The sequence below is a fragment of the Oreochromis aureus genome, linkage group 2, assembly GCF_013358895.1.
Source record: "Oreochromis aureus strain Israel breed Guangdong linkage group 2, ZZ_aureus, whole genome shotgun sequence".
In the NCBI taxonomy this organism is placed as follows: domain Eukaryota; kingdom Metazoa; phylum Chordata; class Actinopteri; order Cichliformes; family Cichlidae; genus Oreochromis; species Oreochromis aureus.
In genome coordinates, this window is record NC_052943.1 from 20,515,171 (window position 1) to 20,541,761 (window position 26,591).

Here is a 26,591-nt window from a genome sequence, read left to right on the forward strand (position 1 = left end):
TAACACTGTGCATTTTGACAGGCGAATGACAAAAGATTCGAGTGGTAGTAAAACTACCTTTTGTCATAAAACAGCTGTGTGCAGGCAGGATAGGACCAAAACTGTGATGCTCCTAGGTTGGTGACCAAGTGTTTTTTGTACTTTTAATTTTTGATTTCATCATGGTTGATCACGATAGTGTTTTGGTTTCTTTATCAGTATGTCTAGCTCCTTAGCTCATTAGCATTTCCTGAGTTCTAGTTTTAGGTTTTGTTATGTGGCTTCCCTGTGTTCTGTGTTTACTGTTTTACTTTGAAGGTCCATGTCTTGTATTTTGTTTTGTTTCCTCGCTGTCTCGTCATGTTTAATTAGGTTCAGCCGTGTCTCCCTTCTTATGCAGTTTCCTCGTTTCCCTCTGTCTACTTAGTGTAAAGTTCTCCTGTGCTCGTCATTGGTCCATCTGCGTTTCCCTGCTTATCATCCCATTTTCCACACGGCTTGCCTCGAAACCGTGACAAAAACACCGACTCACTGAGGTGAAACAAAAACTAAAAAACCCCCCGAAACCCAGAGCTTTATTTGCTGAACAAATTAACAGTTCAAAACTAAACTTGGAAATCTAAAGAACTGAACACACTAGGAAACACATGAAGAATCACACAGGGAGATCACGACACGGGAGGGAGATGCTGACATAAATACACAGAAAGATGACGATGAAATGAGAACACATGAGGAGCACAGCTGACATGAATAATCATAATGAGACAGGGGGAGCAAAACTGAACAGAACAAACATGGAAACACGAGACCTTCACAGGAAAAAGGAACAAACAGGAAACAGAGGAACATGATGCACAAGTGGAGGAGAGGCAGATGAGAGGGAGTACGAGGGAGAGAGCAGACATGACGGGCTGGGGAAACATGCATCAACATGATGAAATAAAACACGGGGAGGTGAAACAAGGCACAAGAACTCATACAACTGTAAACACAGACACACAGCGGGAGACAGACGGTAAGGACACAAGGGGAAATCTAATAAACAAATCTAAACAGACCAACCCAGGTCTTATAGAATAAACCCCAAACTAACACAGCAAAAGACACAAGAAAACTCAAAACACTGGGTAAACTGAGCCAGGACTATGACACCCCGGCTCTGAAAGAGATGACAACGGACTGTTGAACAGCTAAAATCCTGTATCAGACAAACAAGGCCTACATTTTTAAGGCCAGATGTTTACAAACTTAAAAGAACAGGGGATGCTACTCAGTGGTGTACTCATGGCCCTGGGTTTATGAGGTTTGGAAAGCATTGCATGAAGTGTTATTTACATGTTATTTACTTTTTACAAAGTGTCCCAATTTTTTCAGAACTGGAAAGACTTTAAGTTTGGAGTTATATTTTGTCCACACATGTGAGTAAATGAATGATTCAAAATGAGGGATCAAAATTGTCCCCGTACACATGGAGAGGAGTGACTGGGACCTGGTGGTTTATCAGACTTCCTGGGTCAAGTCAAATTCTGCAAACATGAACTGATGTGTACCAGTAGTGGAAGATTTGATCAATTTAATGGGAAAGTGCCGGGTGATATCAAATCAAATAGTTACTTCTTAGCTTAAAATAAGCTAAGAACTATTTTCAGAAGCTTAAAATAAGTCAAGTGAAGTTTCTGTCCATGTCATGGGCAATATCCTGTAGTATAAAAATGCATTTTCATACTACATAAAGAAACACATGAAACAGTTGTGGTACCAAAAGGCTAAAATTTAATCCCATTCAAAACCAGCCCAGAAGATGCACTGAAAGTAAAGGACAACAGCAATTGGCGAAGTTTCTATTTCATTACCATTAACATAAGATAAGATAATACAAGTTAAAAACAACAACAACAAAATATCAAGATAAAAACCCTAAATTGACACATTTTTGCTAACATACCTGTGAATAAATAAACAGTAAAGGGAATCTTTTAGCCCAAAACGTCTTCATTTCATTCATTTGTTTAACTGACAGATTGACTCGTGAATATTGGTATGGACTTTTTATAGGATATTTGGACAACGTAGAAAGATTAGGTAAAAAATAACTTTTTCAATTTATGCACAGTATAGTAGCATTTTTTTCTTAAATATTCACTAGGGAATTACATTACTTTACCAGCAGGTGGCAACAGAGCCTTTGCCACCACATTCAAACTGTATGGCCTCCAATGCTCCTGCTCCTCTTCTCACTGCAGCTGAAACTAAATGACATAACTCAGTTATGCTGTGAAACAGCACCAAATAACCACATTCATCATTACTTTAATGTATCCATTTTAATTGTAGAACCAGTTTTTATGGTAATAGCAGGGTTAAGTGTGGGCTCACTATGTGGTTCAGTTTTGACTCTAGAAGACAGACAACAAACATACAAAACCTAACATAGTTTATTTAATAACTTTATAACTTTGACTATTTATAATGTAAACAAGTGCTAAACAAATTAGCGTTCAATTACACTTTGTAGGGGATTAGTGGGCTGACATTTCTGACAAATACTGTGCCACATCCACTGTCTGATCAGCTACCTGTAAAAAAGGGGAAAAACAGAGTTTTAATTATCTACTTTTCTGTTTACCTTGATTCATTAAATGTAATATCATAAATAAGTAACTAATAAACAAGTAATTTATACGTGATGTTTCACAAGCAGTGAGAAACAAACAATGCATGGAAAATTCAGCTGTGATGTGGTTTTCTGGTGTGAATCCATGGGGGGTATTTTTTTTCTCTCTCTGATAATTTTTAGTTCCGTTCATGGGGGCTTTGCAAACCTTTTCTTGCAAGGAAAGTCAGATGAAAATAAACACTTTTTAAATACTATATGCTTGCAGTGTGTCATGCAAATGCATGCTCTTTGAAACGACAGTTGTTCTATGAGATTTTCCACTGCGGCATTGTGGTTTCCTTTATTATTTGTTTAGGGAAGGAAAGGTGTTGCTTAGTTACTGGTCTCATCTTGAATTGTGTAAGGGACTGGAACAGCTAATCTGCCCCTCACACACCTCTTTTTCTGATATTTATGCACACTGTAACTTAATATGGTAAGCTTAACACAACTGCTGAAAACATTAGTACACTTTGAGAAAAAAACACTATCTTTTGATATCAGGATTAAAAAAAAATCTAAATTGATACAAAGTAATGCTTACATATTCATAACTGAATTGTGCCTGTCCTCATTAATGGTTATAATATGTTATCAGAGAGGAAACCATCAGTAGAAGAGCCATCAGACAGGATAGTTTATTCATCCTGTCTAAACATTCCTTTAATACATCTTATTCTTATCCCTAGGATGCCATATCATTTTGTCAAAGCTACTGGTGTAGATAAGTTGCATACAAAGTGTCTGTGTGTGCTGTGTGTGGCATGTGATACACATTTGTAAGGCAAAATTCAGTATCTTCTAACCCAAAATACTGCACAATCTTTTCTTATTGTCAGCCTGGCTGCAGGTAGTGCCTACACTTATTCAACAAGTCGAAATAAAACATAGTCCTGACAGGGGAAGGCTTCTTGTGAAGAAGCTACATATCCTGTTGATGGCAAAATTCATGTGCGTACTGAGTAAACAGGTTTTGCAGGCCATTGCAAGTAGACAAGTATCCAGCCACAGTCTGTATCTCACAATTCAGCGGCCACATGTGGCTTTGCTTGTTCTTTCACAGTACAAGATAATTTGGGTAAACTATGATTGCACAGTTCATGCGCATCTTATGCACCTAACAAGTGCAATATTTTCTTTTCCCCACAGAAACAGTTCTCAAATATATGCAGATGTCAAAATTTATGAATTGTTAGAATTCTTGTAGAGTCTTGATTAAGCAATCCTTGGGTGTCTTGAAAGGTGCCCAGTGACCTGGGCTAGATGCATATACAATTTAAGGAGTGCCTTTCTATGATAGTGCTCTATAACTGTTTAACTATTATATATTTAACATAGGTAGCATTGTAGATAGATCAATTCCTTTTGTTTGTAGTATTATTCACTCAGTTTTATTCATTTTTCTTCTTTCACCTTTCTCACCAAGCACTCCATTTCACACACAGCCCACACTGGATTAATCTTAATAAACCAAACCAGTTTGTCTTGTGTCTGTAATAACTGTGTGTCCAAGACACAATTATTGCTATTGTTGATCTATAAGTTAAAATTAAGTCATGAATGTTGAAATGAATGACACGTGCTGTACTTGATTATTACGTACAGTTTGTCCACAAGTTTAACAAACTCAGACAGGTCTTGTTTGGTGAAAAAACTAAAGTTGATATTGTTTGTTTTTCTTTCCTTCTTCCTTTTTCTTCTTCAAAGTCACACAGTACTGAACAAAAGCATCACAGGTGCTGAAAAACTATAAAGTCGTTCTTCAGCTTACATATGTTGGTCACCGCACAGGTGTCATTTGTCAGCTTTGCTCTGTTTTTTCTTTCCTTTTCTTTTTTCCTCTGTGTTTTCTTCTCATTTCCTGTGGTGCAGTCTGTCACATAGAGGCCCCTGCTTTTCATAGCTGCTCATGTTGTCTTGCACAGCTCAGATGGTGATTTTTCTTGCACCTATATCAGAGATACTGTGTGGTTGATAGATGTTATCAGTTATCAAGTAAATTCCTATCACAATGTGGTTTATACAGTTTGTGCTACTGCAACTTTACGGCTGGGCTTCAGTCAGTAGTGTTAGTGAGGTACAGCTTAATAAGTCACACATTTAAAACATATTCCTTCTGTAGATAATATATCTGGTGCTTAAAGGTTACTGTATATAAAAATAAATCATAAATGAATAAATAAACCCTTAATATTACTGCTGACCATGTAATCCATTCAGTATGAGTTATCTTGTTGATTTAGCCATGTTAGAGGAGAGCCGCCTTTGTGACGCTGAAAAGTCTGACTTTAAGTTCAACACATCTTATAACAGAACCCATTAATCTTTATTTACAGTTAACCACACGTTTTCTTCATTACACAACCGAGGGGCAGAGGCTGATGACAAAAAATGCTGTTTGCAGCCATTTCACCATAAGCTGTAGTGTGAGGCAGATTTTCTAATTGTTCTGGAAGTGGTGGAAAGTTAAATTTTAATAGATGCAAAAAATTATGAATGTCTTGAATGATTTTTTCCATCCTGGAAAGTTGAACCTCAGGAATGAACCAAAGAGACATTTTCCATTTATTATGATAATGGTGTTTACACTTGTTTGTGAAGCTCTGTGAAATATTCACTGTGATTTTGTGATAACCTTATTTATATTTTATTTTAAATGAAGACGCTTTAGTATACAGTACTAATAATATTCACTATATTACTGTATGTGTTACTATACTGATTTAACCCACCTTAAAAACTCTGGTTTACACTCTGTTCATTCTGCAAACCTCAGGTGGGTTATTTTTGCATCTGCCAATAAATATTTGTAACTGCCTGAATTAACAATTAATTACAAAATGAAATAAGCTCATATCTTAATCACCATATACATAAATGTGCATAAAATACTTTTTTAATTGCTCATTTAGACTTTATAATGGTACCGCAACCTTATTATATATTAACTCATTAAGAATTAGTGTTTATTTTTACATTTATAAATTACATTTTAAGGCAGGTTAATGCTTGTTCAATGATGAGATTTAATGGATATGAATTTCAGATTTCTCTGTGCCATGGGCCATCTGTCCACTCTAACCTCCTCCGGGTGCTCCTGATATGATCTTAAGTCCTTCAGTATAAGGGCCATTGAAGAGTAATCCTAGATAGTAAAGGATGAAGCTGTATGATTAAAAAGTTCCATTTCTGGATGTAATCAGTGATTACTGTTGGCCCAGATGAAATATCCATGAATACACAGTGTGCTCCAACCAACTCATGGCTGTCTTTAATCTGTCTCAAGCACATGCTTCTCTCTTGTGTATTCAACCATGTTGCGCCAACAGGTAGAAACAAGCAACTGAACTGAAAAACAGGTGAATCCCATAAACATAAAACTGAAAACCATCACAATTTTAAATTCAAGTTTAGACTGAAAGTGAGATGAAAAGAGGCTGCACGGTTTTTAATTGTACTGAATGTTTCTCATTCCATTCTGGATTGAAGTCTTAGCTGAATATGAATTTATTTGACAGACTGGTGGACCCGATGAGCAGGTTCATCAGCTGCAGGTAACTAACTAAACAATCAGCTGGAGAGCTCTGTCACCACTAATGAGCAACAACAAACATGCACACAGATAGGATGGAGAAGCAATATGTCAAGTCAAGCAATGTTTATTTAAGATTAAAATTAAAAAAACAGATGATCTGTTGATAGATGACTGTCTGAAGAACTTACAAAGGGGTCAAGTTTGGTTAACAGGTTTCATCATGCAAGAAAAATAAAAATGCTCTTCTATTATGCAACAAGGATAAACAGTGCCAGACAGTCAGATTTGTGTTCATAAATTTCAGCATTAATGACATATGTGCCTTGAGGTGACTGTTGTGATTTGGAATGGAATTTCTTTTTCACAGATATTTCACAGATTATTATTATAGTCATTAAACTTTGCAGTTTCTTACAGAGTATTTATATTATTATAATTATGATTATATTATTATTAATACTTTTTATATTATTATTATAAATATATGGAGGTATTAAGCGTCTAAAGAATAAATATCTTCTCTTAAAATTGTTCTGCATTGCTTCTTTAGGCCGCTGTGGGCATCTATCTGGTCACATCCATTGTGTGATTTCAGTAATGGCCATTTTCAACATAATTACTTTGATGTGTTTAGAACATAGAAGATATTTTTGTTTTTCTTGTGGTTTTTATGTCTCTTTTGTCTCTTTTAAAGCCAAGACATAAAAATAAGAAATAAGATTTAAAAAATGCAAAATTCATTCAGAAATACAGCAATGTTGCAGTTCAGCCCTGATCTACATGGATATGCAAATTTACATACAACAAAACTAAAATCTTATTAACTCTAAGCAGTCATGCTTTTGATCACCTATTCAAGGCCAAAGGCCTTCACAGCTTTGTAGAGCTTCTCCACCACCTTTGACTCTTTCATTTCACATCTGTCAGCTTCCATCATGGTAAAGACAACAGCAGAAAACATCCATGTGTCCTTATTCTGGGAAATCGGGAAAGAAAAAAATATATTGGAAAGATCAAAACTTAACCATAAAAGAATCATATTTCTGAGAATATTGCTGTCATTAAGTACTTTACCTGCTGTGTTTTCTGACCACAAAAGTTTTTCTGCTGGACAAGTGCTTGATTGCAGAATAGACAGATGACAATAAATACAAATATAAGATTTTTTAACTTTCGATCTATTGCGAACTGTGATTAACTTTTACCTTTGTGATGACCATTGTTGTTTCTTTTGAATGTGTAAATGAGGACAGCTATAACTATGGCGTTATTTCAGTGCCACTATTCTGAGCGCACGTAAAAAAATATTGAGCGCACGTAAAAAAAGATTGCAAGTGCAAGTGTTGCATTTTGAAGAGAAATTTATTTTGAGCGTACAAAAGCTGAATTTGAGTGAACAAAATTCATTGCTGCGTGCAAAAAATGTATTTCAGTGTTTGCGCTTATCCATATACACACACACAATAGCACCCCCTCTCGCTCAGTTTTTTCATTTGCGCTTGCTCGCAATGTGTTGCTTGCGCTCACAACATTCTCTGCTGCGAGCGCTCAACTCTCTGTACACCGTTATAAGTGTGCCACAAAACCAACCAATCACAGACTTGGTTTCAAAAATTCTGATTGGCTCTTACGGTCTCCAATCAGCTCGCTAGCTGCTGCATTCCGGACACCGGAAACACTGTCCACTCAGCCTCGCTTCTTGCAGATAGAGGGAGTTTTGATTTACTCTGCAGCCAAAGAAGAGATGGCAGAATCAAATAATGGCTCCAATAATACTACACCACAGTATCAGGTGAGTTTAATTTTTTTTGTGTGAATTTAGTAATTTGCTGTCCTTTCTGTTTAATATGCCGTGAAATTGTAGTTACAGATGCAGCTGTAGAGTTTAAGCTAGCCTAATGGGTAATTACCAGCGTAGTTGTCTTACTGAGGCAGTGTATCCCAATCATGCTTTTTAGGGTAATGGTGCAGTTGAGTCAGCAGTAAGAAATCTGGTGTCTTTGCTGCTTAACAACATATCCACAAATCCTTCAGGGAGGCCAACAGAGAGTGGGCAGCCGGAGCCTAGAACTCTGACTATCCAGCAAGAGATGACAAGGTGTTAGCTTTTTTTGTGTGTGTGTTTTTTTTTTCTAAACGTTTTGCAATCTTTTCTGTTACAGTTATTTGGTTTATCGATTTATCAACATTGATTTCTAAATTAAAATGTGCTATTAAGGACTGGTGTCATATTTAATAACTTTATTAAACAATAACCCTTATGTTATGCAACACTGCATTTTTTTAAACTCATGCATTTTCATCCCACAGATCATTTCCAGGACATTTCAAATCAAACTTGAGCCGTGGTAAAAAGAGATGTTTAACATCTACTAAACAGCTTGTCAAGGCAGGCAGTAAGACCACAGGCCTCAGTTTTTATTTGCTGTCAAAAAACACATCCTACACTCCTTTGCCAGCTGAGGAGCTTGAACTCCTACAAGCTGGCATGGGGAGACAAACCGTGTCTCTTCCAGAAGATGGTGACCATGCAGAGGTAAGGTTGTATAGTCAGTATTAAAATAAGTCATTGGCAGACGCATTTAGCCTGAATCATATGCCACAGTCCATTTAGTGTTTCATTCTGCTTAACTGTGTTTTTAACTAAGATTTCAAGACTTCTGGAAGAAACCTTTCCAAAAATGGAATATCTTTGTGGAGGATGGCTCTTGCATAAGGCAACAGGTTTGTTGTTAATTCAGTTTTTATGTGTGTTTTGGGCATTCTTGCGTGCTCATACTGCATTAGAATTATGTAGTTGATACTTTTGCTGCTTGATTGTTTGTGCTATCTTTCTGTCAATAAAGGTGGGAGTGGTCGACGAAAGCTCACTGTAATTCCACCTGAAACAGAAGGATATTCTGTCAAAACACTGAAAGCTGTGTCAGGAGGTGGCAAATCCACTTTTTACATTGTACCTCTTCAGGAAACATTAGACACATCTCCTCTACCTCCCGACTCACAGCACTTTTCAAAGATGCCAAAGAAGTTATGTTACCAGTGTAATGAAGTTATGCCTCTGCAGATGCTTGCAGTACACATCAATACGTGCAAAGGAAAATTCTCTCCTGATGAGACTGATGATGAGGTGAGACAATTTTGATGAAGTCAAAATGAGCAATTTTAATTAAATAATATAGTATCACAATTACTGTTTTTTAATTCTGCAGGAATCTGAGTTATGCATTGTGAAAAGCAAATGCAAGGTAAACCTAACAAATTACTAAAACCATAGTAACTACAATAAATTTTGTATCGGTAATGATCTTTTTCCCACTATGCATAACATGTACCCCCTTTTTGAAATTGTAGGTTATTTGTCCAATATGCACTAAGGACTTTCCTGAAGATGAGATCACAGTCCACGCAAGTCTGTGTGGGGATAGGTAATCTTTTTTCAGCCGTTTATGAAAAAATGTTAATCAGTAACAGTCCACGCAAGCATATGTATTTTTTTTTTTTTTTTTACTTTGTTTCGTCAACAGCTTTCAATGCATGGTGCCTGAAGAAAATGACCAAACTACATGCACACCAACTCAAACTTCAGTATGCACAACAGACAGGTAATCTTTGCTCTATTATAGTTCATATACACACTATTATGCAGAACCATTTGTTAAAATTATGTGTAAGATCTTTTAAACAATAGCTGGGTTTTAATTTCATATAAAACATTTTATGATCACACTACTTTAAATTATGGTTAAAGATTGTTGCACAGAACATGCTGCGATAAGTTCTAATCAAGTTTAATGTGGTAGCCTCTTTTAATCTAAAGATGATTATTTTTCTTTGAGAACTTAGGATGTTTTCTACCCTGTTTTTGTTAAGCGTGGAAGATGTATTGCGTTGCCTTGAACAACAAGTCGACACCACAACAGAATTTAAGTTGTGTGTGGACAGAGAAGACCTTCCAGACAGAGGCATTCTCCAGTGGCAGAGAAAAAAATCTGCATCTCCCACCAGTGTTCTTAGGGTGGTTTTCATTGGAGAGGCAGGCGTGGATACAGGAGCACTTAGGAAAGAGTTTTTGAGTGGTGAGTTGCCTATTACCTGTTTTGTCCTAGTGTCAAAAAATAATGGATAACTTAAAAATGCGGATATTTTTTGTATGAAAGACATGATTTCAGGTATTGAAAGCAGATTCTTTGAAGGACCTGAGAACAAGGGCAAAAACCCCAAGTATTCTCTGACCGATCTTGATAATGAAAACTTCAGGTTGGTTACATACTGAGCTTTGTGTATTACATTTAATACGCATCCGATATTTTTGTAAATGTTACCTGAAAATGAATTATAATCATTTGTCTACACAGAACTGTTGGTGAAATAATTGCAGTCAGCCTCGCCCAAGGAGGCCCATCTCCTGCCTTTTTCAAAGAATGGTGCTACAATTTCCTCTGCTCAGGAGAGGTTGATTTCAGCTGTCTGTCTAAGGAGGATGTTGCAGATGTGGAATCTTCCCTGCTCATCAGCAAAGTGAGCACCTGGTTTAGCTCTGGCACATGATATATTATGAGTATGGTGTTTTAAACACTTTTAACCTTCTGTATTTCCTCTTTCACATTATACATTTCCAGGTTGAAGATGCAGCAGACATACAGTCTCTGATGTTGTGGGCTGATGAAATTGTCACCTGTGGATACACAAACCAGATAAAGATGGATAGTAAGGAAAGCATGATACGGTGGCGAGAAAAAAGTCAGAGAGATCATTAACCCATCCCCAACTAGTTTTTCATTTTGTTTTGTTTTCTTTAAGTGCCATTGTCTTACACTCTACAACAAGACTGATTCCAATGCTACAGCAGCTCAGAAAGGGCATGGAACTGTATGGTCTTGTGAACCTGATGGCTGTAAATCCTGAAGCTTGCCACAGTTTGTTTGTGCCTGGGAAAATCCTCAAAGTAAGTATTAACATAGCAGCTTCAGTCTGATCCGAAGACAGTCCACTTATCTGTACTGTAGTTATCCTGTATTTATTTATTAGTTTTGAATGAACAATATATCTATAATATAATCTACTTTATTTCCTTATTTACAGCCAGACGCTGATTTCATTATGATGAGCTGCCAACCACATTTCAGTGAAAAGGGGACATCTAGGGAGAGAACTGAGAGGAAGATCATAAATTTTTGCAAGATTTCTTGCAGGAGATTGAAGCATCAGGTACTATATAGTATTAGCTGTATATACCTATAGTATTGTGTATATATACCGTATGCATCTGTTAAATATTTTTGCTTTAACATACAGGGCACTAGGAAGTATTCTTAGTTGTTAATTTAAAACATTGTAATCCAGATTGCTTTTTATTTAGAAAAGACTTCAGAAACATTTTCAAACATCACAGATGGAAACACAGGCGGTGCAGGTGGTGAAAAATCAGAGTCTCTTGCTGTCCAGCATGTGCTCCAGTGGATGACCGGCCAGTCCCATGTTCCCATCCTTCCTGATGAAAAGAGACATTTCAAAATAACATGCAAGTTTGACCACGAATGTAAGGAGCGGCTGGGAGATCACTCAATTTGTTACCCAGTTGTGAGTGCATGCACTTGTACTGTGACTTTTCCAGTGCAGCATCTGGACACTTACACAATGTTTAAAACCATAATGAGTGCAGCAGTTAGATATGGTGGTGGATTCCACAGAGTTTAACACATTGTTGTCTTGTAATTTGGAAACTAAATGAGTAAAAATGTTTCTAAACATTAGCTGTTAAGATGTTCGTAGCTGTTTCATGAAAATGATAAGACTTCAAAACTTTGTGTAGGGTCCTACGTTGATAGATAATAAGCAAGTGCTTTGTTTGATTGTCTACTTGTAATCTGAATTGTAATCTGTAATCTTTCAACAAAGAAACAAAGAAATCCAGTATTTGAGAACAAAAGAGCGTTGACTTTCACGTCCATCTTAAGTGTCACTGTTGGTTTGACACCAGTAGCAAGAATTGTATATACAGGTCACGACCGTAAGATTCTGAATGTCCCAAGGGATTAATTGTTCTCTGAAGTCCCTCCAGGGTTTCCTCATCCAGTGGGCATTCAATTTCAGGAACCACAACTGTGCTGTTAGATTCTTCTTGCAGTACAGCACTCTCCCAGTCAATACCAGGGTTCGTACGGGTGCTTGAAATCCTTGAAAATGCTTGAATTTTAATGTTGTCTTTTCAAGGTTGGGAAAATGCTTGAATTTCAGATGTGGTGCTTGAAAGTGCTTGAAAATGTAACTGTATTTCATTCACCACAAATAACTATCTGATTAAATAGTTTTCTTATCAGATAGAGAAATAAAAATGAGTCGCAAAATGTAAAAGCAAAATTTCCCTGCCTGGGCTTCCTTGCGTCTGTTTCAACGTGTGTCCCGCCCTCCCTCGGCCAGTCGGGGATGAGTGCGCTAACATACCTGTAGGTTGCTGTTTAAATGAGTGTATGATGGAAAACGACAGTGGCGGAGTTTGCGCTCTCCAGTCGCATGATAGGTGAGTGCTAGTAAATAATTTTCCAGTAAGTGTACGTTACGCATGCAATTTTTTAAAATTATGATTATTATTTTGCTAGCTATCAAACTCGCTGGAGAAATGATTGAAATGCACTGAGTGTGATGCAGTATGGTGGCGCTATTATGGAACATGCTGTGAACTTAGCTAACATTACTTAGCAGTGATATGAGTTAATTTACTCAAGTGAAAGCTTTAAACATTAGCCCGATACATAATTAGCCAACTTAAGGCTTTCTGATTAACCCTCTGGGGTCGACCCAGAGTCTCCATTTCAACTTGGGTCGAACGTGCGGACTTCAAGCTATATACCAGTGTTTAAACTGTGTTGATAGGCCACGTAAAACCGGTGTTTTTTGTTTTAATAAAACAGTGGCGTTTACTCGGGAAGAAGCGGTAAAAAGCGGCGTTTTCTATGGAGAGCGCTAGCAAAGACGCTTTGCTTGTGAGTGAAAAAGAAAAAGAAAAACACTCCTTCCCTATTGGTGGAAAAATGTACCATGTCGACCAATCAAAAAATGATATGGCAACATGTGCAATTTGGTCGTTTGGGAAGAGGGGAAGTTTTAGGAGTGACGGCGAAAGAGAGAGAGGGGCGAGTGGCGAAAAGAGAGAGAGAGAGTTTTGATACGTGAGAGATTTGTGACGTTTGCCGTGTTTGGAGTCTCAAGTTAGTGTGTTGTCTTGTGTAGTTAGTGTGTAGTTTTTGTTTTGTGTGTCAGTTCTACTAGTGAATGTCACAGTTGCTGCAAAAAAGCCACCAAAGGCAGATTGCAGTGTAAAGCGCTGAGTGACACACCTGCCGTCAAACCTGCAGGTTTATCCCTGTGCTGTTCTCATCTGTGTTATAGTGGACACAAACTATTTTTTGAGTTGCATAAATAATTTGTGTGCCTTATTTGATGCAACACACCTGATTGTTCTGTAAATAGTTTTGAATGGTTATATAAAAACTTCTGAGCCTTGGCTGCATTTTTAGGTAAATAGTACTATATAACTTTGTTGTTTGCAAAACTTGTTCATATTTTTTAAAAATGTCCAATTTCTATTTGCATTTCAAGTTATGAAAATGATTCCTTAAACATGCTTGTGGTTTTACAGTCAAAATATCACTTTCTACTTGTATTTTAAATTTTGTCTGAATTTAGATAAATTGTGCTGACACATTATGTCAAAATGAGATAATAACAGATTGGCAAGATAAACAGTTTTTAATGGTGAAATATAGAGGCCAAATCAAAAGTAGGTAAAAGCGGCCAATTATATCCTGGACCCCAGAGGGTTAACGGCTAAAAAGCAAAGTTGTTACCAAGTACTGTTTATATTTGTGTGTATTGCTGCAGCTTTTTGCGTATTAATTTGGTGCCTTTGGGTGAAATAATGGTAATATGAGGGATCCATATGGTCACAAAGAATAGCCACTTGTTTCTGTGCTACCAAGGTTCCCGGCTTTCATTCAAAATGTGTTTATCGCCACCTACACATTAAACTACTTAAACAGTCAGTGCTGTTCTCCATGCCTGCCTGACTTGATGTTATTAGCACAAACACTTTAAAGGTGATCATTTAGGACTTCAGGAATAATACAGACAGCAATGTAGTTAGCAATAAAACAGTTTTGTTGGGAAATAACTTAAAAACAAACAAACATCTGTCTCCTATTTTTTTTTTGTCACACAGGAAAGAAGCATCAATATCTAGACTTATTTCTTTATTTTCGTTTTCTTTTTTCAACAGGAGAAGAATATCTCTAACAAGTTGATTTGTTCACATTTGCACATCTTAATTTTTAAGTGAAATGTGCATTTTGAGTTTATACACTAAGTATATAAGGTGACCGTTCCTTTTGCAGTATTTTTGTGTGGTGCGTTTTCTATGTCCTAACAAAGGGAGCTAAGGTGTTTTTCACATGGTCTTACTGAGGTGATGCAAATTGAAACATGCATTCTCTTTTTTTTTTCTTTTTTTTTGGCGGGGCAGTGCGGCTGGGGGGTACTGGAAAAGCTTAAAAACGGATCTTGAAAGTGCTTAAAAAGTGCTTGAATTTGACCCTGAAAAAAGCGTACGAACCCTGCAATACCTGGATCCTGAAGCTCCTTCAAATCCACAAACATATATAATAGTCATTATTCCAGAATAGGTACTTTTGGGAGTAATGTTATTTTGTGTAAGCGTTTTTTCCAATAAATACAACAATTTAAAAAGAATGCCTTTGTTTTCATGTTCTTCTTACTGTGATTTACATTAGTGGTAATTGATAGGCAAGAATGTATAAAATCACCAGAAGCATCTCGCAGATGTGCCACAAGTGTTTAATATGTTAATTTCAGAAGAGCAGAGTTTCAGAAGAGCAAAAAACTATGATCTGGTACCTCAAGTCTCTCGCCGTCGTCCAGCTCTTGTAGATGTCCCATACACCAGAGCTGTTCAGGAGTGAGACCACCTTCTGTCCTGAGGGGATGATTATTCCATCCTCCAACAAAGGTGACAAGATCTGCTCGAGTCGAGGGACAAAGATGTAGTGGACATCAAAGAGATGAATGACATCTGAAATGTCAAGCAGGCCATCCTCCTCAAGTGAGTGAAGAACATCATGGTACTTGCTAGTGACTGCAATCCAGACATCACGCCAAAGTCGTTCTACTCTGTAAATACATTTGAATTTGGATTTATGGTATTATATGCTTTAAATCAATATCAGAACTGCTACAACAATCTACCCATGCAGTCAATAATAATATAAAAAAACATCAAAAGACTAAACTCTGATTGTGGACACTCTTTCCAGATATGAAACTCGCTCTCCCTGTTCCTCTTGTGGCAAACATGAAATGTGCAATGTCCAGGTTTTCTACTCCTTGATCTGCCCTAACCCTATGATAAAAATACATTTTTAAGGAAGTTGTCTTTAATGAAACTTGTTGCTAGCATATAAATTTGATCAGGGCATTAAACCTTGATGGCAAGCCGTGAAGCTGGGCTGATCTCAGGAAAAATGAGAATGCAGTTTTTGCCCTGTTGTTAGTTGCTGCATCCAAGTACAGGACCTGCAGTAAAACAAATGGAAAATTAAAGATCTGGTTTCAGATCATGTATAGTTTTCAGTTAATAATGCAGTTCCATAATAAGTGTTCAAGGAACATTATGCGGTTCTATGTTCAAAACCATAATTCAAAGCTTGAGTAGTCTATATATCAATATTGGTAGTACTTATCAAAAAATAAAAATGGCCTTTTAGTTGAACCTTTTTTTTGTAAAGAACTGATTATAATTTTTTTTTTTAAATTGCAAATCGTCCACTATGTTGGCTTGCTGAATAATTGATGTTCATAAAAAAATAACCTAATACAGCTCTCATTTCAAAACTACCAAATATTCTACATAACAGTTTAAATTTTACCTTCCTTGAGTAGCCATCCACTCCACCAAAGATCACAACATTGTACCTGTTTCAGAGGGAAAACAATCTCACTAAGGCTTGATTTGCAGAACATGTAAGACATTGAAAATACATTTTTCAGTAACCAAACTTGCCACTGATTTAAACTGGACACTTGTCAGGTGTGCTGAAAATAATACCAACATTTTTATATGTGAAAGTGGATAAGTTCAATGAGACTAAATATTTTAGTTCCCTTGTCATGATTTTTTTTTAAGTTTTCAGTAGCACTTACCATATTATGTGTTGATAGGCTTGTTATCATGGAAAATATCGATATACAAAGTGTAAATAATTGCTCAAGAAAATTTACAATTAACAATATTACTGCTTTTGTTACACATCCTGTAATCCTTTTACTTAATATTACAATATGAAGTGCTTTTTAAAATATTATAAACACACTGAAAGACCTATCAGATAAGGTTGATTAAAACAGATTTAAAGTATAACGTGCATCTTTCTGCCCAACTTTTATTAGAGCTATATAAGTGGGTATTTTACCTTATTAGCTTGTGATTTGTGTCTATGTGGACAAGGGAGAGAGGGCCTCGCACCGAGTAGCTTCTTCGCACAACACAGCCTAGTTCTGTAATCCGTGTGAAGATCCCAACAGCATCAACTCGATGCATGGAGGCCATCATTCTCCACCACTGAACACGGAGACCCATAGAAACCAAATGTCCTTGAACCATTCGATAGCCAGCATTTGGCATCTGATTTTTGATAGTCGATATGATGTTGTCCAGCTCTTGGTCATTCATTGTGCTGTATGTTCCTCTCACAGACAAGTCAAATTCTTGCATCCTCCTGAAGATTGTTCTTCTTGAAACACCAAGACATTTAGCGATGCAGCTGACTGGCAGCTGAGTGTCCAACAAGTTCTTCAGTTTTTTCTCTCTCTAGTACGATTTTGGGGTGGCCAGGTCCCAGACCAACTTCTGTTTCAGTTCAATAATTCCCACAGAGGTGATGTTAATTTCACACTGAACCAGATGATGAACATTTTGTAGAGCCTCTGTAATCTCTGACAGACCACCTATTTGCTGAGAGAAAGATTCAAACAGAACAAGCTCATGACGAGTCAAGAACTCCAAATAATCCAGATTTAGTGGTTGTTGGTTTAAAGCAGCTTCCAGTTTAGAGAGGAGTCTATGCATCATTTGCTGTCTCAGTATGTCCTGTTAAAAGCAGCAAACATGGACAAGTAGTTAGAAAAATACAATGAAATGACGTATCTCAGACAAAAATAAACAACCCATAAAACGAACTACATGAGGTACATCATTTTTCAAGTTTGCATAGTTTGCAAATTAGCTAACGTCAGTTATCAAGCGAATAATAATGTACAAAATGATTTTATATTACTTACATGTGGCCGGGACATGTTGTTTTCGTGCTGCTGTTCAGTATTCGACGACATAAAAGAGAGCTACTCAAATATAATTTGGAGAGTCAGTTGGCATGGTTGTATAATGCAACTACATTATACTACACCAACGATAGTCTTAACAAATAATATATTTTAAAATAAAATAATTAAAGATATTATCCGCAAATTGGGGTTAAATTGAGTTTAGCTGGATTTAGCTACATTTCGGACTGTTTCCGGAATGCAGCAGCTAGCGAGCTGATTGGAGACTGTAAGAGCCAATCAGAATTTTTGAAACCAAGTCTGTGATTGGTTGGTTTTGTGGCACACTTATAACGGTGTACAGAGAGTTGAGCGCTTGCAGCAGAGAATGTTGTGAGCGCAAGCAACACATTGCGAGCAAGCGCAAATGAAAAAACTGAGCGAGAGGGGGTGCTATTGTGTGTGTGTATATGGATAAGCGCAAACACTGAAATACATTTTTTGCACGCAGCAATGAATTTTGTTCACTCAAATTCAGCTTTTGTACGCTCAAAATAAATTTCTCCTCAAAATGCAACACTTGCACTTGCAATATTTTTTTACGTGCGCTCAGAATAGTGGCACTGAAATAACGCCATATTATAACAATCAGAATTATACCCATAACAGCACACAGCAGAAAAATAACTGTACTTCCTGGCTGTGACGACGGAGTGTCTCCTGAAACAATATTAAAAGTTACAACAAAAAAAAGTTAGAGGTTGCTAAAATAAAAAGATGTTTGATGTTACCTCAAAGTGATAAAAATTGTATTAATTAATTGTCACTGTACATACTGGCACTTAAATATTATATAATTTACATATTATATGGATTAATTTAAAAATCAATGGGGCAGGCACCTTGAATATCAAGTATAGTTCCATTTCCAGATATTATTTCCCCACATGCGGCCACAGCACAGTAGTAAGTTCCAGCATCAGAGGAGCTGACGTTCTTAGAAAAGCGATAAACACATCTTTTCTGAGGGTGATATCTGTTCTCATATTCATTATCTCTTTTTCTATCAGTGTAGATGATGTTTGGATGAGATCCAGCTCTGAACCAGAAAACATTATGATCTCCTGGACACGTCTTGTTCTCAGAATCAGAGAAGACTGAACACTCGAGAGTCGCTGTGTCTCCTGAATAGACTGGATTTGATTCCATCTGCTTTTGGACAACGATATAGTTTGATGACCTCTGAGTGTTTCCTGTATAATAAAAAACACAATGACATTATTCAAAACATGCTGTTTTGTTTTACAAAATGTTTGTAAAAGTAGATTAGTTGAATACCTTTTACTAACAAATACATCCCTCTCCATTCACTACTAACACTACTGCCTTGCTCACAGTGATAGTAGCCCTCATCTTCTTGGACTGTCTTCACAATAGTCAGGTTGCCAAAATTTTTATCAATTTTTGCCTCAAATCTTGATTCAGGAAACTCTGGAGTATACACAGGTTTTGTAGTTCCATAAAATGTAACAACTAATTTAAGAGTATCTCCGACACTCTGCTTGTACCACTGGACTCTACTGCTGATCTCTTTAGTAGTTCTAGCACATGTTAAAGTTGCTGCTTCACCAAGATGAGCGGTTTTCACTGGAACCAGAGAATCTGAGTGAAAACAAAACATAGGAAAAAAATTCATGCGGTGAAAAAAATTGAAAATTGAAAAATACTCGTTATTGTATATACACATACAAATCTATTCAACAAAAGTAATTATATTTCAGATATATAATCAGAATAAAAAAGCGCTTACAGCCTTGATGGAGAAAAAGCAATGCCGCCCATAATATGACCATCTTGACACTGCTCTCTGTTGTGGTGTTTCAGCAGGTCTAAGAGGAGAACTGTACATGTTGGGTTAGACTATAAAATGTATTTGATTGGTTAACACGGAACAGACTTAAAAGCACACTTCCTGTCACTCTGAACTTTAGAGAAAATTTGCAACCTGCATGTTTCATTGGTGCGGGGCCATGACATGTTGTTCTTCAGAAGAGCAGGATGAACAAATAGTTTAGCTTCTTCAAAGACAGAACTAATGTGTAAGTTGTAGAGCACAGAAAAAGTAATAACGTTCCATCCATCCACTTTGGTTATCTCAGCTTTATTAAGAAGAAATGCCAGACATCTTTATCGATAATCTGCAGCATTTCCAGCATTAATACTAAGGTGTGTTTCGCACGTTCAACTCATGCTTCAGTGAGAAATCTATGACAACATAACCTGAAGTGCACCTGCCAAAAAATGTAACTACAGGTCAATGCAATGTGCAGCTGGACTGTTCACCCCTGTTGATTCTTTCTGTGCATTTCCAGCTAGTTTTTCACTTCATTCTGTGGATTGATTAGTGAAAAAATAACAATCATTCCATCAATACTTGGAATTATAATCATAGCATTAATATAAGGAAAAGGAGGACTAGGACAAATGTCAGCAGACTCCTGAAAGAAGATTGTTGAAATTTTTTGTACCCATAGAGGAAAATTTTAGCAGTTTGATGGCAGAGTGTCAGGTCAAATCACTTTCTTTATAACAGTCTTAAAATATTAAGTAATAATAATAGTAATAAGTGACGTTTCTGTCCATGTCTTATCCTGCAGTGTAAAAATGCATTTACATAGTACTTAAAGAAACACATGAAACAGGTGGTAGAAACAGCTGTGGTGCCAAAATATGAAAATTTATCCTCACTCAAAACTGGCCCAGAGTTTCTTTTTCATTACCATCCAATATAAGATATGATAAATTATGACAACTGCTGCAAGTACACAAACAAGTACATAAACATCTAGAATAAAACCCTAAATTGGCACAATTTTGCTGACAGATCTTAGAATGAATAAACAGTACATAGAATCTGTAAAATCAAAATGTCTTCATTTATTATTCATTCATTTGTTTAACTGATAGAGTGACACATTTGTATGGATGTATATTGTACAATGACTTTAACTCACTTATGAGACAGCACCAAATAAGAGCATTCATCATTTCTTTTATGTATCCATTTTATTTGTAGAACCAGTTTTTGTTGTAGTAGCAGGAGTAATGTTAGTGAGGTAAAATCATAAACAAGTAACTTATACAAAAGTAATTTATGGCTGATTCCTTGCTTTTTGTTTCACAAGCTGTGCGAAACAAATGATGCATGGAAAATTCAGCAGTGATGTGGTTACCTGGTTTGAATCCATACAGGATTTTTTTTTTCTCTTTTTCTTTCGTATTCATAACTGAACTGTACCTGCCCTAATTTATTGGTTTGAGAATATATCAGAGAGGAAGCATTAGTAGAACAGGCATATAAGGTGTCTCATACCTAGGGTGCCATTTAATATCATATTCTAAAAGCTACTGGTGCATACTTTGCATACAAAGTGTCCTTGTATGCTATGTGTGGCATGTTGCATGTGTGCTGTGACACACATTTGTTAAGGCATACGTGAGAGAGGACTGTCCACGTCTTTTGAGTTAAACTATTGTATTTGATCTTTTTGTAACCGTAACCTAGCTGTGGGTAGTGCCTGCACCTAATCAGCAAGTCGAAATGAAAGTCCTAACACTGTGAACAGGCCACACATCCTGTTGATAATATAATACTTGTGTTCGGAGTAAACAGGTTTGCAGAGAAGTAGCTAGCCACAGCCTGTATCTCACAGTTCAGCTGCCACATGTGGCTTTGCTTGTTCTTTCACAGGCACTAACAGTCAAATACCACAGCACTTTGAAATGAAAAAGGATACATTGATTCGGTTAAACTAAATTTGCACAGTTGTATGTGCACTGGCCATTCTTAGCTTTTTGATGTGCTCCTAACAAGTGCAACATTTTTGTTTTCATACATAAACAGCTCTTGTACATGCAGCAGTCATGTCGAAATTTCTCTGTTTCTGCAGAAAACGTGTTACTGCTTCTTTCTAAAAAGTACTTACTGGTTTAGCTTGTAAATAAGGCTGTTATATTATTATTCAAATTATCTGGTTGAATCAGTCTTCAGTTGATTCAAAATGATGCAGCAAGATTACTGACAGAGACTTGAGAGCGTTAGCATATTTCTCCTATATTGACTTCTTTTCATCGGCTGCTTGTTAAATCCAGAATCAAATTTAAATTCCTGCTCCTCACATACAAGGTCATGAATAATGACCTTATAGTATCATATCACCCCTATCAGACTGCAGGCTTCTTATGGCTTCTAGAGTATTTAAAAGTAGAATGGGCAGCAGAGCCTTCAGTTTTCAAACCCCTCTTCTGTGGAACCAGCTTCCAGTTTGGATTCAGGTGACAGACACTATCTCTACTTTCAAGATTAGACTTAAAACTTTCTTTTTTTAAATAAAGGATATAGTTAGGGCTGGACCAGACATATGACATTTGGTGCTCTCTGTTTTCTTTGTATTATCATAGGGTCTTTACATTAAAATATAAAGTGCATTTAGGCAACTGTTGTTGTGATTTGACACTATATTAACAAATCTGAATTGAATTGAATTGAATTGAATCAAATTGAATTGAGGCAACCAGATGTGCCTGTCTTTCAGCTATCTCCTCCTAAGTCCTTTGGGTTATTCAATGGTTTATTTGTGGCTTGTTCCAGTGCATCCTGTGAACGCTTGAGTCTGAAGGCTGGGCAAAATGTCGTACTCTATCTGAGCTGTCTGGAGTTTTTGTGGCATGAGACGGGTTTTGTTCTTAGGTGAGTTTGCCATGAGAGGTTTGCTTGTGCTTCAAAAGTGTTTAGTTTGCTGATACGTATCACTGTAACATTTACACAAATGCCAGGACCTGGTTTCAATGTCAGTGGTTTTGATGTTACAGTTAATGAGCGTAAAATCTTTTACCATTTCCTTTCATCATTTTTCACCTCTCAGGAAATTGCTTAGTAAGCTAAGGCTTCTTCTAATGCACGTACTTAACTACAATATCATGTCAGATGAAAACAAAAACAAAAAACAAAACTGTCAATTCTGAAATTAGTGTCAGACTAATTTCAGCCTTTTTAAATCTTGTAAACAGGTAAACAAAAAACACCTGAGGACAAAAGAGGGATAAAAACCACTTTAAAATTATTATTATTGTTGTTGTTATTTATCTTATTTTATGCAGACACTGAAGATTTTTCTTGCTTTTTTGTTTTCTTCGCTTTAGAGCATCCAGGAATTTGGGAACAGAATATCAAAGAATACCTTGTAAAGACCAATCAAGGGCTGTTTTACTGACTTTATAATAGTCATTGTGAAATTATTCCCTTTCATACTAATATTGACTTTTTCATTAATGGAAAATCCACGTCTGAGCATAACACATCCTCTGGATGACTCATTTTTTGCAGAGCTCACAAGATGTAGCTGTGAGACTGACAGAAGAACATCCGGCTCTCTGCAACATACAATTTGACAAGTTGACTATAATATTTTGTTTTCATATAACCATTGTGTCATATTGTCAGTGTATTAAGTTGTTGTATGTTATATTCTGTGCCATAAAAATATGTATATGCCTGTAAACTCTATATGAAGTATAAAAGTCTATTATCAGACATTACTGTTACCTTTATAGTTGTATTTATTGTTATTGTGTCTATTATTATTGTATATAATATATTAGACAGACAGATGTTAACATGACAATGTGACAAATGTGGAACAGGTGATACCCTGTGAAAACTTCTTGAATGCCGTATATATAATTATTACCACATACAATTAACACAGGCATAGACAGAGGTGCGAGAAGCATCACTGTCTGTCTTTACTGTTATTATTTATAATAGATTAGACAAACTATGTAGTGCTATGAATCCTTGCCCTGCTTATTGGGGGTGATCACTACGGGGAGACTGGGTTGTGTCCCTCTCCTCCCCCCTGCAACCCCAATTTTAACAACAACAGGTAACTAACTGAACATCCCAGAAGCACAACCGGCCAAAAAGACAGCTTTGTGAGCACCAATAATGAGCAACAATTTATAACAATAAAATATTTCAGAACACTGATGGGATGGAGGACCAATATGGGCTTTGTACACCTTTTAATTAAAAGACAAAAAAGAACTGTTAGAACTCAGAGCAGTGTTGGATGAAGTTAAAAAGTTTTAGCATGCAAGAAAAAGGAAAATGCTTGTCTCTCATCTATCAAGGATATGCAGTGTAACACAATCAGATTTTCTTCCAGCAATTTTTATTTCCACATAAACACTGATTACAATACAGAAAGGTTGACTTTAACACAGACACCATGACAAAACTTTACCATTTCATTAATAGTTTTATATTATTACAATCTCTATGCAGGTATTTTAATGTTGTTGTTTTTTCAACAGTGGAAGACTAAATGTGTTTCAATCTCAAAATACCTTTTCTACATAATATTCAAATTCTGTATCCATTGAAGTGTTAACAGATTTCTTCTTTAGGCTGTAAGTTATATGTTTAAACACTTGTTTGATTTCAGAAATTTCACACCAGTTGTTATGTGCCAAAAGATGAAACATTTTTATGCAAATCAGAGATAGTCAAGCAGAAAAGGTTAAAAAAATGAGCTGATCTGAGTCAAATTTGAGGGGTGAATCAGAATCAGAATGAGAATACTTTATAAATCCCTAAGGAAATTGTGTAGGCTACTGGCTAAAAATCTTTCTGGGTTATGAATATCACCCTGAAAATGTAATAATATTTACATTAATACTTTACAACAACCTTTCAGTAAATTATAAAAATGTTAATTAAAAAGAAAATAAAACACTTAGTAATGGGAAATGTGAGGTAAGAAAGCAGGGGAATGATGTTGGCACCTATTTAATCACACCCATGGTGAAATTATGTCAATTTTTAACATAATTGCTTTGATGTGTTTAGAAGATTTATTTATTTATGTATTTATTTATTCGGGCTTCATTAAAGACAGCACATAAGATTGTACATAAGACAAAGAAAAGCAACTGACATTCTTGATAAGACTACACTAGGAATTTATTTGTACAGAACTACAGCAGAATTTCAACATATGAACACGTATTATCTATAAGATGAAAAACTCCCATACTGTAGATTGTTTCATACCCAGCAACAGTAAGTAGATCTAATCCAGCCCAAAAGCGTTGACAGCTGTGTAGATCTGCTGCTTCTCTGCTGCCTTTTTGTTGCAAATATCAGCTTTCATCACGGCAAAGACAACAGCAGAAAACATCTGTGTGTCCTTAATCTGGGAAATGTAAATGGAAAATATTCAAAAATGTCAAAATGCTTAAACTTTAATATTCATTTTTAATTTCCATATTTGTGAGAATAATCGTAGCATTTAATACTTTACCTGTTGTCTTTTCTGATCACTAAGGTTTTTCTGCAGGACAGGAGCTTGATCATAGTACAGAAAGACAACAAGTTAATATCAATTTAACAATGTTTTATTTTGTTTATAGTGAACTGTGAGTAACTTACCTTTGTGATCACTGTTGTTGTTTTTTTTGGTTAAGTAAATGAGGACAGCAGTAACAATGAGATTTATACCCATGACAGCGCAGAGCAGAAAAATAATTGTACTGGCTGTCTGTGATGACGCACTGCTTTCTGGAACAATATTAAAAGTGAGAAAACAAAGTTAGAGTTGCCTAATAGTAAGATTACAGTAGTTGAAATAAAAATTTGTATTAATTACTGGTTCTTAAATATAAATATTATCTGATTTATATATATGTTATATGCCTTGATTTAAAAATCAGTGGCACAGATACCTTGAATATGCAATTTAGTTCCGTTTCCAAATAATATCTCCCCACATGTGGCCACAGCACAGTAGTAAGTCCCAGCATCAGATGAGCTGACCTTCTTAGAGAAGCGATAAACACATCCATCCTGAACGTCAGTTCTTTTCTCACATTGATCAGTTCTGTTTCCATCAGTGTAGATGATGTTTGGAAGAGATTTTTTAGATCCATCTCTGAACCAGAAAACATTATGATGTCCTGAACATCTGTTTTTCTCAGAATTTGTCAGAACTGAACACTGAAGAGTTGCTGTGTCTCCTGGACGGAGTGGATTTGATTCTATCGGCTGCTGTACAACAATATAGTTTGATGTCCTTTCAGTGTTTCCTGTGTAATACAAATAAATTATTCAAAACATTCTCAGAGGCGTTTAAAATTTCTGTAAAAGTTGGTCAGTTCATTACCTTTTACTAACAAATATGTCCCACTCCATTCAAGTTTAATCCAGTTGTCTATTACACAATGATACATTCCCTCATCCTCTTGGACTACATTCCAAATGGTCAGGTTGCTAAAATCTTTGCTATTATGTGCAGAAAATCTTGACTGAGGAAACTCTGAAGAAGGTTTTCCATAAAGTGACACTATTAATTGAAGAGTATCCCCGACTCTCTGCTTGTACCACTGAACCTTTCTGCTGCTGAGCTCTTCATTTGATAAATCACATGTAAATGTTGCTGTTTCACCAACATGAACTGTTTTCACTGGAACCAGAGAATCTGCGGTAAAAGAAAACGTTTAGTTTTTATGTTATTATCTCTCTTATTATCTCTATGTCTATCTATATATGAATCTATTCAACATAAATAATATGTTCACTTTGGTCAGATAGCAGATAAAACAAAAAAAACAAACAAAAAACAAATCCCCCTTACTTCCTTGGTGAAGAAAAAGCAATGTAATCCATAAGACGACCATCTTGACAATGCGCTTTGGGGTTTTTCAGTAAGTTAACACGGGGAAATGAGCACACTGGGTTAGACCATAAAATGCGTCCGATTGGTTAACACAGAAAAGACTTAAAATACACTTCCTGTCACATTGGTCTCTCTTCAGCATTTTCTAACACATATTATCTCTGTTTAATCTCCCGTTGCAATTTTTCTCATTATTTACTGTTAATTTTTGACTATTTCTGGCTGATTATAATTCATGTTCTCAAGTTTTCAGAACAGAAAACATAAAAGGCATGACTTCTACGACTGGTTGTGGTGTGTACTGCAAGAAATACCTAAAATACATCAAACTCAGCACTTCAAAAGAAATTTG

General features: G+C 36.2%; 3 protein-coding genes across 6 annotated transcripts; 1 reads left to right on the plus strand and 2 right to left on the minus strand.

Moving 5' to 3' along the window:
• The first annotated feature begins 7,607 nt into the window (after positions 1 to 7,607).
• Positions 7,608 to 11,706, plus strand: LOC120443038. 3 transcript variants are annotated; one of them, XM_039620645.1, is made up of 15 exons: positions 7,608 to 7,965; positions 8,132 to 8,271; positions 8,484 to 8,709; positions 8,822 to 8,897; positions 9,020 to 9,300; positions 9,383 to 9,418; positions 9,525 to 9,598; positions 9,698 to 9,775; positions 10,044 to 10,249; positions 10,331 to 10,430; positions 10,529 to 10,691; positions 10,793 to 10,899; positions 10,974 to 11,118; positions 11,256 to 11,381; positions 11,566 to 11,706. In XM_039620645.1, exons 1-15 carry the CDS (start codon positions 7,918 to 7,920, stop codon positions 11,635 to 11,637), a joined length of 1,878 nt encoding a protein of 625 aa, XP_039476579.1. In that variant the 5' UTR covers positions 7,608 to 7,917; the 3' UTR covers positions 11,638 to 11,706. The 3 variants fall into 3 exon arrangements, with proteins under 3 accessions (XP_039476579.1, XP_039476584.1, XP_039476587.1); XM_039620653.1 differs by having other exon boundaries at positions 7,609 to 7,965; positions 8,208 to 8,271; XM_039620650.1 differs by lacking the exon at positions 8,132 to 8,271.
• On the minus strand, positions 11,512 to 17,039 carry LOC120443043. Of its 2 annotated transcripts, XM_039620663.1 has the most exons (7): positions 16,655 to 17,039; positions 16,112 to 16,157; positions 15,667 to 15,758; positions 15,475 to 15,585; positions 15,084 to 15,356; positions 14,792 to 14,807; positions 12,092 to 12,323 (listed from the first exon to the last, which is right to left on the minus strand). In XM_039620663.1, exons 1-7 carry the CDS (start codon positions 16,954 to 16,956, stop codon positions 12,126 to 12,128), a joined length of 1,038 nt encoding a protein of 345 aa, XP_039476597.1. In that variant the 5' UTR covers positions 16,957 to 17,039; the 3' UTR covers positions 12,092 to 12,125. The 2 variants fall into 2 exon arrangements, with proteins under 2 accessions (XP_039476601.1, XP_039476597.1); XM_039620667.1 differs by lacking the exons at positions 12,092 to 12,323; positions 14,792 to 14,807 and adding an exon at positions 11,512 to 11,664.
• Positions 17,040 to 18,075: 1,036 nt separating this feature from the next.
• On the minus strand, positions 18,076 to 25,923 carry LOC116311889 (the record flags this gene model as incomplete). The annotated part of the gene is made up of 9 exons (XM_039598108.1): positions 25,727 to 25,923; positions 25,290 to 25,649; positions 24,997 to 25,125; positions 24,869 to 24,912; positions 24,662 to 24,760; positions 24,539 to 24,542; positions 18,843 to 19,166; positions 18,407 to 18,757; positions 18,076 to 18,224 (listed from the first exon to the last, which is right to left on the minus strand). Coding segments are annotated over exons 1-9 (1,527 nt in total), but the record flags the coding sequence as incomplete, so codon positions are not given.
• Between the last annotated feature and the right edge of the window lie 668 nt (positions 25,924 to 26,591).

Bases quoted from the DNA above. Each gene is read 5' to 3' on its own strand.
- LOC120443038 (XM_039620645.1), top strand. From the start codon at position 7,918: ATGGCAGAATCAAATAATGGCTCCAATAATACTACACCACAGTATCAG. The intron at 7,966-8,131 runs GTGAGTTTAATT...CATGCTTTTTAG, and splicing joins ATACTACACCACAGTATCAG to GGTAATGGTGCAGTTGAGTC. The intron at 9,776-10,043 runs GTAATCTTTGCT...GTTTTTGTTAAG, and splicing joins TCAGTATGCACAACAGACAG to CGTGGAAGATGTATTGCGTT.
- LOC120443043 (XM_039620663.1), bottom strand. From the start codon at position 16,956: ATGCAAGAATTTGACTTGTCTGTGAGAGGAACATACAGCACAATGAAT. The intron at 15,759-16,111 runs GTAAAATTTAAA...GTTTTACTGCAG, and splicing joins TGGATGGCTACTCAAGGAAG to GTCCTGTACTTGGATGCAGC. The intron at 15,357-15,474 runs TTTAGTCTTTTG...ATGTATTTACAG, and splicing joins AAGAGTGTCCACAATCAGAG to AGTAGAACGACTTTGGCGTG.